Here is a 14740-nt window from a genome sequence, read left to right on the forward strand (position 1 = left end):
ACAGCATATAATCCTAGTGTCTAGGTATAAATAAATACTTCTGTGAAAACTATCCTCAGAAAACAAAAGTATAAAGAAAGTGTTAGTCTCTCAGTTGTGTCGGACTCTTTCTAACCACCTGGAATGTAGCCAGCAGGCCCCTCTGTTCATGGAATTCTCCAGACAAGAATACTGACATGGGTTGCCACTTCCGACTGCAGGGGATCTTCCCGACCCAGGGATCAAATCTGGGTCTCCTGCATTGCAGGCAGACTCTTTACCATCTAAGCCTACAGGGAAGCCTCAACTTCACCACAAAAGGAATAAAACAGCAATATTAAAATATTCTATTCCAAAAGAAGTTTAAAAAAAACTTCTTAAACTTAAAAAAAGTTAAGTTCTTAAAACTATCTTTTTATCAAATGTAAATTATAGCTGCTCTGATAAAATGTTTTTAAGTTCAATAAAGTTGAGGTAAGAAAAATGCTCTTAAATCTGTTGCAGGATTTAAATGCTTTGTAATCATTTGCATTTTCTAAGTACACTGTTAAGAACGTATTTCCCATGACCAGGTTCATCATGTATCTAGTAATCTTGGGAGTATGGAACACAAATTACTGCCTTAGAAAAGACACTGCTTATTACACGTATAAAGCTCAAAGAGCAGCTTTTAGAAAGATGGAAAGTATTAATAAATACACCAGCCATATAGTTGTTTGAGCTTTATTTTTATATGCATACATGTGCCAAAAACACAAAAATTTCAAAGATATGGGGTACAACATATCAAATGAAATCATTTAAAATTATTTTAATGTATACACAAGGAACAGTATAAAGTACAGGTATATGATACATTATATAATTTGTTCTGAGGTTTTGAAAAGCAGTATTTGGGGCTTTGAATTCTGATACTATTATCTATTACATCATTCAAGAAACACATATTTCAAAAGTTTAAATTTTTTAATAATAACTAAATTAACAAATAACTCTAAGACAATCTGATAGATGAGCTGCCTTTGCCAAAATAGTGTTGTTCAATTCTTCTACAGAAAGCAAGGAGGTTGCTGTAGTTTTTCACCTTCTCAGAAAGTTCATCATTGGTCATTTGTGTAGTAAGAATGGTATACAGATGGCCGAACACCAGCGCGTCTAGTTCAGTAGGCCTAAGACAAAAGCAGAAATGAGAGCAACATGAACAGCGTTTAACTTACAAGGCAGAATATACACTATTTTTTTAAAAAACACTTTATTATATTTAAAAGAAAAAACTAACTTAAGAAATAAATCCTACCCCAACCTGATAGAATTTATTCTATTTTACTAGAGTTTCTGTTAAAAATTATGAAAACTTTTGAACCATGATTTGCTAGTTATGTGACTTGCTTTCTTAAATACTGTGTGTGTGCGTGTGTTAGTCACTCAGTTGTGTCCAACTCTTTGCGATCCCATGCACTGTAGCCCACCAGACTCCTCTGTCCATGAAATTCTCCAGGCAAGAACACTGGAGTGGGTTGCCATTCCCTTCTCCAGGAGATCTTCCCAACCCATCGATTTAACCCAGGTCTCCCATATTGTGGGAAGATTCTTTACCGTCTGAGCCACCAGAGAAGCCCAAAGTTGCTCAGTCATGTTCAACTCTTTACAACTCCATAGACTACACAATCCATGGAATTCTCTAGGCCAGAATACTGGAGTGGGTGGCCTTTTCCTTCTCGAGGGGATCTTCCCAACCCAGGGATCAAATCCAGGTCTCCCACACTGCAGGGGGTCCCACAGCTGAGCCACAGGGAAACCCAAGAATAATGGAGTGGGTAGCCTATCCCTTCTCCAGTGGATCTTCCTGACCCAGGAATCAAACTGGGGTCTCCCGCACTGCAGGCAGATTCTTTACCAACTGAGCTATCAGGGAAGCCCTTCTTAAATAGTAGTATCATTTAAATGTGTTAAAATAATACTAGTGTAAATAATCCCATTCATTTTATTAAGTTATTTACTAAACATACAACAGTTCTCCAATGAGCTAGTAACTGTGACAGATGCTAAAGATATAAAAAAGTAAGAAAGCAAGTTTACTTACCCTTTTTAAAATAAATTTAGCTTTCTGAAGGATATACAAGAATGGCTTCAACAAAAATTTTTCTAGGGTTTCCCCCCCCCTTTAATTAAATATTCCTAACAAAAAGATGAAATTTATCTACCTTGCTACCAATGGTCTATATATGGGATATCACAAATTTACATTATATGAAAACAATTACAGTAGACCTGTGAACAACACTGGCTGGAATTGTTGTTAAGGCCCACTTATATGCCAAGTTTTTTTTTTCAATAAATAGATACTACATTACTACACAATCCATGGTTGGTTGAATCAGTTTGTGGATGTGGAGCCACAGACACAAAGGCCTGACTCTAAAGTTATACATGGACTTTCAACTGTAGCAGAGGGTCAGCACCTCGAACCCTCTCATTATACTGCATTAGCACAATACTGGGCTTCCCTGGTGGCTCAGACGGTAAAGAATCTGCCTGCAATGGGGAAGACATGGGTTCAATCCCTGGGTCAGGAAGATTCCCTGGAGGAGGGCATGGCAACCCACTCCAGTATCCTTGCCTGGAGAATCCCCATGGACAGAGGAGCCTGGAGGGCTACAGTCCATGGGGTTGCACAGAGTCAAACACGACTGAGTGACTAAGCACAGCACAATATTACTAAAAGGAGAAAATACATCATTATATGCCATCAGTAATTATTGCTGTCAATCCTACAGTGGTAGTCCTAAATTATAGAGAAAACATGTTAATCCACCTGAAATGTAAAAATATGTTGCAGTAACCTGGTTTGGCAAAACAGACCTTTTTAGTTCAGTTCAGTCGCTCAGTCATGTCTGACTTCTTTGCGACCCAATGGACTGCAGCACACTGGCCCTCCCTGTCCATCACCAACTCCCGGAGTTTACTCAAACTCATGTCCATTGAGTTGGTGATCCCAACCAACCATCTCATCCTCTGTCATCTCATTCTCCTCCCACCTTTGGTCTTTTCCATCTTTCCCAGCATTAGGATCTTTTCAAATGAGTCAATTCTTCACATCAGGTGGCCAAAGTATTGGAGTTTCAGCTTCAGCATCAGTCTTCCAGTGAATATTCAGGACTGATCTTCTTTAGGATGGACTGGTTGGATCTCCTTGCAGTCCAAGGGACTCTCAAGAGTCTTCTCCAACACCACAGTTCAAAAGCATCAATTTTTCAGTGCTCAGCTTTCTTTCTAGTCTAACTCTCACATCCATACATGACTACTGAAAAAATCGTAGCTTTGACTAGACGGACCTTTGCTGGCAAAGTAATATCTCTGCTTTTTAATATGCTGTCTAGGTTGGTCATAACTTTTCTTCCAAGGAGCAAGTGTCTTTTAATATCATGGCTGCAGTTCACCATCTGCAGTGATTTTGGAGCCCCCCAAAATAAAGTCTGTCACTGTCTCCACTGTTTTCCCATCTAATTACCATGAAATGATGGGACCAGATGCCATGATCTTAGTTTTCTGAATGCTGAGTTTTAAGCCAACTTCTTCACTCTCCTCTTTCACTTTCATCAAAAGCCTCTTTAGTTCTTCGTTTTCTGCCATAAGGGTTATGTCATCTGCATATCTGAGGTTACTGATATTTCTCCCAGCAATGGGGTTCTGTCAAATCCTAATTCTGCCACTAACTTACTAGCTATGTAGCCTTGATCGCCACTCATGAACGACCTCTTGTAGTTGCATGGCTTTATATGTCTTCATGTCACTAATTCCTAAATATTTATCTCCAGCCTGAGTCTGTCCCCTGAAGTCCAGAATAATACGTTCAAATATCTCCACATGAATGTTCAATAAGGACCTCAAATCAGCTTGTCTCCTCATCTTCTCAAAATAAAAGTCTATATGCACCTATATGCACCACCTGTTCAAGCCAAAAATGTGAGCTCTGCTTGAGTTTTCTCTTATCCTCACATCTATTAGCAAGCCGGGTGAGACATAACCACCAAAATACATCCTGAATACCACCACTTATCTATTATTATCTCCTCCTCTGAGCCACCATCATCTCACCAAGACCACTGTACTACCTTCCTACTGTATCTCCCTGCTTCTACTTAACTGCTCTGCTACTTTTTAAAAAATATCACCAGCTCATACCACGCCAAGCATAAAACATTCCAATGAATTTCCACTCTACTTACACTAACATGCAAACTCTTTACCCAAAGCATACAAGTCTCAGATGATCTGGCTCTGGCTTACCTCTTCAGCCGTACCTCCTACCATTTTCAACACACAACCATAAATGGCTTTGCTTCTTCCATCTGAACATAAACTAGCCAATTTTAGGGACTTGACCCAACTGGCTCCTCCTTGTTTTTCAGAATACAGCTTAAATGTCACATCTGAAAGTCTCCCCTGACCATGCAAACTAAAGTGGGCATATAGTCACTTACTGTGATGTGATCCTATTTTAATTCTCTATATGGCACTTAAAACTTTCTCGTATTTGTTTTTAATCATCTGTCTCCTTCCACCAGGACACTGTCTACTTGTTTCCTGTTATGTCCCCATTATCTAGAACAACGCCTGGCCCAAAGTAAGTTCTCAATAAGTATGTGTTTAATGAATCAATAAAAAGGTGAAGTACTTTTCATACCACATTATAACTATTTACTTAATGTTTCCCTCTTATACTCTAAGTTCTCTAAAAGTAACAAAGCATATATCTTTATAACCCCAGTTTTTAGTAAGGAAATCTAAGGAACTGAATGGTTATATGCTGAATCAATAACGAAACAAAAAAGAAAGCATCCAAAGCTGTATAGGATGTTTAATTTTTCAATAGTAGTTATTCACATTCTTCCAAAGCCTTCCCTCTTTTGACACATTCATGAACTATTAATCAAAGTCAAATGTGCAATTTATGGCCATGTTTAAGAAGGTAGTCAACAGGATAGTTTTAAAAAAATCACAAGTGTGCTGGGACTTAATAGCACTATGATCTAACATCACAGATTAAGAATTAATAACAAATGAACACCTGAAAAAAACCAAAGATGCAGAAGGTAGATAAATGTAGAGCTGAGGCACTCTATGAGAAGTAATACGAACACCAATCCTTCCAGATGCCTAAACATATTTCTTAAAATGTGTATCTTACCAATTTAGGATTTAGTTTTCTAATCTTAGGATTAACTACCCTCTGTTTCTTGTACTAGAGCCTAAAAGAGATGAATATATTCTGTGACGCAACTTCTAGTAGTAGGGCATCTTTTATCAATAAATGAAGGCTCTGAATGAGCTTGGGTATGAAGTATGTTTAAACCAGAGTGGTCTAGTAGTATCCCTGAAGTGGTCAAAATGTCATCTGTTGCAAATGTAATCTATATAACTCAAAAGGTGCTGAATTATATACAGGTAACAAGCATATAAAAATTGATCTGATGTTTCCTAAAGACAGCAACTTCATGACCAATCACTTTTAGAACATCTAACAGGAAGTAGGATACACTACACTAAATCAAAACACACACATAACTTCCAATGCATATTTTTTGCAATCCTTCAGCAACTACTTACATTAGCTGACTCGACATATGTTATCAATTCCCACAATACTCTTTTTAAAGAGTACACTGTGTATGTGCTGTTACTCTTCTCTATTGTTTCTATTTCTCTTTCCTTTTTATGACTATTGAAATATTGATATTGTTAAAAAATAAACAGAGTACACTGTGGTAGTGGGACACAACCATAGAGCACTGCTATAACTCACAAAACTATATACACATAAAAGTGCCAATTCTACTTTTTGTAAATTATACCACAAACTTGACTTTTAAAAAAAAGCAATAAACTCAGAAAAATGTTTGCAACTCCTATGAGAGATCCAGTATTTCTATTGAATCATGTAATCAAGCCAAGATTTCACGTACCTCCAGCTTTAATTACCTTTTCTATATAATATGGAGAGAAAACATAACATTACTACCCTTCTGCCCACTAAGTAGTTTGTGGATTATAATTTGGATATAAATAGCAACCCCCCTCCTAAGACCTTTAACATCTTTCATAATGTTGCCTTCTCATCTTGCATTATCATTCTTTCTACTTTTCTGTTGGTTATCCACTATTCTTTTTTTTCCAGTTTTACTGAAAAATAATTAACATACATCACTGTATAAGTTTAAAGTTTACAGCATGATAGCTTGATTTACATATATTATAAAATTGCTATCAATAGGTTCCACTAATGAGCATCAGTTACCTACTAGTCTTTCATTTGCATATCAAAATAAAAACAGTAGCATAAAATATGAATGTTTTCCTAACCTTTCCCATTAAAAAATTTTGCACTCATCCTTTTCATTTTCTTCAATTGTTATGGTTCCACATTTCTTTCTTTCTGATACCTTTCATAGTCTAGTTTCGAAAACATTAATTTTGTCTGAGTGTTCTCTAATTTTTCTTTCTAAAAACATTAATTTTGTCTGGGTATTTCCTTATTTTTCTTTCCTGTTATACTATTACTTTGTCATTTCTTCATACTAACAGAAATAATTTACATATCCTTTCTTTATATCAATCACTGATCTTTAGGACTATCACTCAAATTTGTAAATCAAGCTTCTTGCCATTAACTTTGCTATATTTTGCCTTTGGGTATTTTGCCTGTGGGTATTTTTGAGCAATTTCTCCTTAATTTTCTTAGCTGGTGATTTCTTAATTTAAAAAACCTCAATGAAATCCTACTTCCCCCTGAAATTTTTCTTAAGGTTCCCAAGTATAATTTTTGCATTTCCAATCTGTATATGAAGGTATAATTTTCAAATTTTACCATTTACTTAATGGTTAACAGAAGTATTTTTTTCTTTTTCAAATCTAACTCTTTTTCAATTTATCATTCAATTTAATCTAGTTTTAACCAACATCTACTGAGCTTCCTCTAACATTTTATTTGGAAAACACTTAGACCTGCAAGGAGCTCCTAAATGCTTTACAGCAGTGTAACTCTTACTATCCTGATTACATTTCTAAAAACTACTTTTTTTCTACTTCTTCTTCCTCTTTATTAAAAAGTAAAAGGAAAATATCACTTTAAGAAAACTTTTAGGTTTTTATTTCAAATCCACTCACCAGGTGAAAGGGAACAAATGACTCAGTCTTTGTATAAGTGTCTTAACAGGTATCACATCAGCAAGGTTGTGTGTATACAACAGATAGCACAGATTTTGACTTTCATTTTAGAAATATGAATTTCCCTGGTGGCTCAGATGGTAAAGAATCTGCCTGCAATGCAGGAGACCCCTGCATTGCAGGGTTCAATCTCTGGGTTGGGAGGATCTCCTGGAAAAGGGCATGGCAACCCATTCCAGTTTTCTTGCCTGGAGAATCGCCATGGACAAAGGGGCCTGCCGGGCTACAGTCCATGGGGTCCAAAGAGTTGGACACGACTGAGAGACTAAGCACACAGCAACACTATGTATCATGAAGGATAAAAAGGCCAACAATCATGAGTATCTACTTTGTATTATTTCTAATTTGTTTTCAAATTCACTATCCTTTTTCCTTTCCACCATTGAGCTTCTTTGTCTCCTTTTCCCAATTACTATTCTTGCTGCAGGGCTTCCCTGGTAGCTCCATGGTAAAGAATCCGTCTGCAATGCATGAGACGCAGGTTCAATCCCTGGGTCAGGAAGATCCCCTGGAGAAGGAAATGGCAACCCACTCCAATCTTCCTGCCTGGAGAATCCCATGAACCAGAGGAGCCTGATGGGCTACAGTCCATGGGGTCGCAAAAGAGTCAGATACAATCTAGCACTAAACAGCAACACCAAATTCTCGCAAGATCTCCCTCAACTCTCTTTCTCTTTCTTCTCAAGAGTGACTGAGTTTCTTTCATGAGGCCTCTCAACATGTCCAGTACGTAAGCTAGAAGAAAAGCTGATTCTAATTTTAGAGGGTAAGCAGAGGATTCACAGGGAAATAAATTTTAATATTATTAAACAATTGTGTAAAATTAAATTAAACCAATTCTATACTTCAAAAATAAAAATGTTTAAGTCTCATATAAGATAAAATTATTTCAAAAACCTAAATCTTAATACCAGTTACACAGTTTCTCAGTTACAAATCTTATTTTTACACCTATTCTAAACTTTGAATTTTCAATTACAAGTTTAAAAATAATTACACCCTAGTAAAGTAACGCTCAAAATTCTCCAGGCCAGGATTCAACATTATACAAACTGTGAACTTCCAGATGTTCAAGCTGGATTAATAAAATACACCCTTTTTGAGCTTTTCAGCTCCTATGAATTCCTGTATCAGAGAGAAAAGGAACTACATAATAGTAACATTTTGATACATTTCTTTTGTATTAGAGACTAAACAACTAGAATCAGTATAGCAAACATCACTAGAAATAAGAACATATAGAAGCTTCACCTACCAGGATTTCACGGTTTGAACACTATGACATTTTCTGCTTCAAAGATCAACAGACTCCAATTTTATTTGAATATCAATTGTATAGCATATACATTAATATAACTTAAATATTTCCAAGCTATCATCATTGTCATTTTTGCTACAAATATTAATATCTCTACCAAAAGATGTTTGATATAGCTACAGATGAATGCCTATAAAGATATAATAAATAATAGCAAATAAATCTTTTTAAAAATTATCAATCTAAAAGTCAAGGGATTTTTATTAAAGCTAAAAAAAGATTCGATTCCAAGCAAACCACTGAGGTTAAAATGCTTATTGAAACCCATCTTAAACTAGATCACAGGATAACTGATTCTGATATAGTAAAATAGTAACTTTTAAAAAAAAAGGAAAAATTCATTCTTTGCCAACATTAGATATTATTTTCCAAATTACAAGAAATTCTATCTTAATGAAACATGAAATACTCAATTCACATATATACATACATATTTTAAATCTATATCCTTCACAATCATTTCTATGCTTTACAAATATTTTCATTAAATTTTAAAAAGAGAAGTTTCTAATAATGTTTGTCCATCCAACAATATTTTTTACTGTTTAGTTTTATTCACTTTTCTAGTCCTCGGGGAATTATCCTATACAGACAATGGCTACACTTCATGTTTTAATAGTACTTTGCAAGCTCAGAATTTTAAGATATCATAGTTCCATACAAAGCACCTTGATGTGTTTCTAGTAGAACCTCTATACCATTCTATAATGACAGGTTTACACGTCTGCTTTCAGGAGAAAATTCTTAACGGCTAGCACCACATTTAAAAAATCTTAGTCTCCCAGAAGCTAGTTCTGTGCCTGATACTCAAGAAATTAAATGTTTAATGAATGCAAAAATAAATTTTAATGTAACTGTTTTCATAAATATTTCTTGATAAAACAATTCTCTATGACAAAATGATATTACATATATGATAAAATAACAATATAGAAAAGAAACTAACTAAAAAGAATAAAATCCTTACTGTTTATTGAAGAAATATGGCTGTGTTCCCAGTCTTTGAGAAAGAGCTTGACAGCACTGGTCTACATCTTCTAAGACCTAACACAAGCAACAGACCCCAAAGAAAAACATTTAAATTAGCAAGCAATAAAATGTGTCTAAAACTTCATTTGTAACATAGCTTATAATAAATTTAGGTAAAGAGACCACATAGAGAGCATAAGTAATACTTTCTATATAAGAAATAGGAAAATTTGAGAACAAATTTCCTTTCGTAAGGATTATGATCAAGAAAGTTTTTATCTCAATACTCTACTCCCTATAAAAGTTTTCCTGAATCCGTATAATCAAATGATTTCACATATATTAAAAAATCTGCTTCATAAAGATGACACTACTCATCTACCATGAATAAGAAGCATTTGAGTTGTTTTCCACTAGTGGAAACGTTTTATTTCCTCTGTTCCTTTCAATTACCCAATCCTCCTCATGGCCAGTGGCACAAATCAATGGTTGGCTTGCTAGGACTAGGGGGATCCTTGAAAGAGAGACATTAATAAGCTTAATGATACTCAAACTCATATTTTTATAATTTTTCTACTTCAGTAAATTTAAGACCAAAGAAAAGTGGGCATTTTAAGCACTGCATTTAACAGGGTTTTGTTTTTTTTAAAGCCCTGATGCTGCAGATCTATATTTACTGGCATAAAAAATGCTCACAGTGTATTGTTGAATGGAAAAAAAATTAGGTTAGAGAGTGGCAAGTATAATATGATTCCACTTTTTAAAAATGTTATTAAGAGACATCTAGAAGAATGTTCTTCACATAGTTAACAGTGGCAATTTCTAGGTGGTAGGATCCAAAGCAATTTTTACTGCCTTTTTGAAGTCTTCTGTATTACATAATTTGTCTTACAATAAGCATGTGTGATTTTTACAAAACAATACACTACTTCCTATCAGACAAAATAAGAACAAATGTTTTGTTAATTTTATTATGTTGGGATTTTTTTTAAGGATTATGAACTTAAAAAATTCTTTTTCTTTATGCATTAAAGTTGAGGGTTTTATCATCTTCAACCTGAACTGACCTGGTCCAGAGTCTTGTTACCCCATCCAATAGCTTTCATCTTACGTTTGACTTCCCACTGTTTCTGATAGGCCAAAATATGATTCAGAGGCCAAGGGTAAGGAGATCCATACCTAGCATGAGTGATCTAAAGCAAAAAGATTATGTTAAAATTGCGGTCCTAAAAATATTTTCACAAATAGATTTCTAAAGGAAATATATTTTCAGAGAAACACAAACATAGCTTGCAATCTTAAAATTAAAATTTTAAACGATTCCCTTTAAAAATATATAAACTTTTATGTACTTTGCAACCAGTTATATCAAACAACACATAGCTTCCCTAAAATGTATGTGCAAGCAAAATTAAAGTTAAGTGAAAAACTATATCACTAATGGTACAAACCACAATGTTTCATTTATGAGCAGGGACTTATGATTCTGAGCAAAAGTGTTTTTTCATTAAATTTTAATTAAGATAAATGCTGCAGAACCACTCACCTCTCCTACAGTAGCATCATCACACCACTGAAGATACAGCTAGGAAAAAAAAAAAAGTCACCAAAACTTTAGACTATCAAAGAGAAAATGGATAAAGTAAGTTATTTCTTGCCAGAGTAATTTTTATAAACCAATATCATAGAAGTCATATATGTGAGCATTTCCCCCCACCCCTTGGCTAATGTTCTACATAGAATTATTAAGCTTAATGATAGTACCTAAAAAATATTTTTTATTCATAAAATATATCTCTAAATGCCATTAGAGTATTTTATGGATATTATTTAAGAAAACTTCACAAGACCAAAATAAAATGATCACTCCTGTTTACAAAAAGAAAAAACTAGAAATGAAAAAACAGGCAACTTATTCAAACATAATGACCAAATAATCTGGGTAACCATACTAGCCCTAGAGTTTACTTGACTATTTTCTTTTATTTCAGTAACTTTAAAATAAGCCATAAGAAAGATAGTCTTTTATGAGAGAAAAAGCATATTTTCAAGGCCTATTATCTTGTTATACCTCTGCAGTCAACAGCATATTGTTGACTAATTCCATGTAGGCTTTCATTTCTGCTTTCTGGACTTCATCCAGCCCATCACTAAGAGAATGGCCCTAAAGGGAATTTAAAAAAATTTTAAAGAGCATCATATTAAACATACAAAAACTTTCAGTTATCTTACTACCAAGTAATAAACATCAATGTTTTACTGCAGATGTCCAAAGGATTAGTTTTCAAAATGCCCCTAAAACATGATTATTTTATGTGAAAATTATGAAAAAATAATACTTTGCTATGACTACAAAATATTAATAAGAAGTATTTACTTGTCATTATAAAAATGTATCATTCAAGAGATAAAATTTATTATTTCACCAAAAAAGAAAACAAGGATGGTCAGTAAACTGTTTTTTTAAGACACTAAACCTTAGTAATAAAATAAATTCTAAAAGATTGACATGTGTTACTTATAAAGTAGTCAAAGATTTTTTTTAAGTGTTATTAGTAAAGGATAGGGAAATAGACACTAATTTTTAAATTCTAATATACTACAGTAATGAGTAGACTTATAAAATAGTATAAACTTTAGTTCAATCTGATGATGTTATAAAATTTTTAAAATGTATACCCTGTAACACTGTAATATCACTCTTAGGAATTTATGCTAAGGAGATAATTTAACAAGTGTACAAAGGTGTATATAAAAGAATACTTATCTTGGCACTCAATAACAGCAAAAAGTTGCCAACAACTTAAACTGAAAACTGATGTCGCTCAGTCGTGTCCGACTCTTTGCGATGCCATGGACTGTAGCCTACCAGGCTCCTCAGTCCATGGAATTGTCCAGGCAGGAGTACTGGAGTGGGTTGCCATTGCCTTCTCCAGGGGATCTTCCCAACCCAGGGATCAAACCCTGGTCTCCTGCACTGCAGGCAGACACTTTACCGTCTGAGCCACAAACAATTTAAATGTCCATCAATAAAGAATTAAGTAAAAAAATTCTAATACAAAAGATGCTTTTGAATTGTGGTGTTGGAGAAGACTCTTCAGAGTTCCTTGGACGGGAAGGAGATCCAACCAGTCCATCCTAAAGGAAATCAGTCCTAAATAGTCATTGGAAAGACTGATGCTGAAGCTGAAACTCCAATACTTTGGCCACCTGATGCGAAGAACTGACTCACTGGAAAAGAACCTGATGTTGGGAAAGATTGAAGGCAGAAGAAAAAGGGGACGACAGAGGATGAGATGGTTGGATGGCATCACCGACTCAATGGACATAGGTTTGAGTAGACTCTGGGAGTTGGTGATGGACAGGGAAGCCTGGCGTGCTACAGTCCATGGGGTTGCAAAGAGTCAGACACGACCGAGGGACTGAACTGAACTGAATACAAAAGAATACTATACAACAATTTAAAAGGATAATACATATCTATAGTCATTAACATGGAAGAATTTCTAAACATAATGATGATCTATATAATGATGATCTTAAAAGGCAGGTTTCAAAATAATACTAATAGTATTACCTATATTTTTCTACATATGCAAAAAAAATTCTAGATGGATGTCCCCCAAAATGTTAATAGAGGTTGTTCTTTGATAACTATTAAAATCTACACTGAATAACGGGTAAAGGAGTACATTCAACTTGTAAACATTCTATAACTCCCTTCTCAAAAGTTAACCTGATATTTTACAACAACCTAATTGTTTTCATTTGTGACCAAAATTTCTCATAAACATGAGTGAGAAAATTATCTCATTTTGTAAAGATCAAACAGCCTCTTTTGCCATTGATTTACATTATAAAAGGAAAAAAAAAAAAAACTTACACTTTAGAAATATTTCTCCAGTAGTTTATTATCATCATTTTATAAAACTAGGTTAAAATCAATGTAAATGCTACAACACTCTAAAGATGATGAATGATCTATTTAAGAGTAACTGGGATCAAATCCATTTAATATCTTTTTTATTACCTTGGCTTTAACGAATTGGACTATTGGACCAAGTTCTGATACTACTTGATTTCCTACATGAATAAAAGGTACTTTACCTGTGGAAGGGGAAAAACAATGTGAGAACATGACCAGTAAATTAAAGTTTGTGCTAAAAAGGAAATCAACACAAAACTTGTTATGTCTTATTAATACAGAGTTTTGTAACATTATGACTTTTTAAAATTACAGTTAAGCATGTATATTAAATTCTAAAAATTTTCTAACATTAATTACTAATTTTAAAATAAAAGAAAGAAACAAGATTCATTTCTAGAGCTCTCACTTGCATATAATAACATAATACTCCCTTTTCAGAGCTAACACTAACAAATCACTATGCAGCAGTAAATACTAATTATTCAAATTATATGAACTAAGCCTGGACATTGTTTCATGACTGATAGATTTTTAAAACTTTAACTAGGCCTTCCCTTCAGATTACAATAAATCAACCTGTATGTAAACAATATTTATAAAGACTTTTTTTTTTTTACATGTACTACTTTCATATCTCAGACAACCATTGAGGTCAATTGTTTAAGCACATAATGGTGCATTAATGAATGTATCTGACTCAAAAAATATCAGGAATTAAGTGAATAACAATCTTTGAAGGTATGCTAACTTATGAATTATAACACAAAGTTTGCTCCCAACACATGTGGGAAAAAAAGAATAAATAGTATGCTTATAAAAACTGGCTTCTCCACTGTTTACTATAGCCAGGACATGGAAGCAACCTAGATGTCCATTGGCAGACGAATGGATAAGAAAGCTGTGGTACATATACACAACGGAATATTACTCAGCTATTAAAAAGAATGCATTTGAATCAGTTCTAATGAGGTGGATGAAACTGGAGCCTATTATACAGAGTGAAGTAAGTCAGAAAGAAAAACACCAATACAGTATATTAACGCATATAGGTAGAATTTAGAAAGATGGTAACGATGACCCTATATGCGAGACAGCAAGAGAGACAGATGTAAAGAATAGTATTTTGGACTCTGTGGGAGAAGGCAAGGGTAGGATGATTTGAGAAAATAGCATTGAAACATGTATATTACCATATGTGAAATAGATCACTAGTCCAGGTTTGATGCTTGAGACAGGATGCTCAGGGCTGGTGCACTGGGATGACCCAGAGGGATGGGATGGGGAGGGAGGTGGGAGGGGGGTTCAGGATGGGGAACACA

The 14740-nt window shown here is 34.4% G+C and overlaps 1 protein-coding gene across 5 annotated transcripts in view; it reads right to left on the reverse strand.

Annotated features, from left to right (window-relative positions):
* Nucleotides 1-686: 686 nt before the first annotated feature.
* The window catches only part of MTX2 (metaxin 2), a 75651-nt gene continuing 61597 nt past the window's right edge, over nt 687-14740 (reverse strand). For all 5 annotated transcript variants that reach the window (XM_019970351.2, XM_019970360.2, XM_070803053.1 and 2 more), the window contains 6 exons: nt 13524-13600; nt 11565-11657; nt 11040-11078; nt 10561-10686; nt 9492-9568; nt 687-1148 (listed from right to left, as the gene is read on the reverse strand). In XM_019970351.2, coding sequence (XP_019825910.1) covers nt 974-1148; nt 9492-9568; nt 10561-10686; nt 11040-11078; nt 11565-11657; nt 13524-13600 — 587 coding nt within the window. In that variant the 3' untranslated portion in view covers nt 687-973. The remainder of the gene's footprint in view (nt 1149-9491; nt 9569-10560; nt 10687-11039; nt 11079-11564; nt 11658-13523; nt 13601-14740) is intronic.

The sequence above is a fragment of the Bos indicus genome, chromosome 2, assembly GCF_029378745.1.
Source record: "Bos indicus isolate NIAB-ARS_2022 breed Sahiwal x Tharparkar chromosome 2, NIAB-ARS_B.indTharparkar_mat_pri_1.0, whole genome shotgun sequence".
In the NCBI taxonomy this organism is placed as follows: Eukaryota; Metazoa; Chordata; class Mammalia; order Artiodactyla; family Bovidae; genus Bos; species Bos indicus.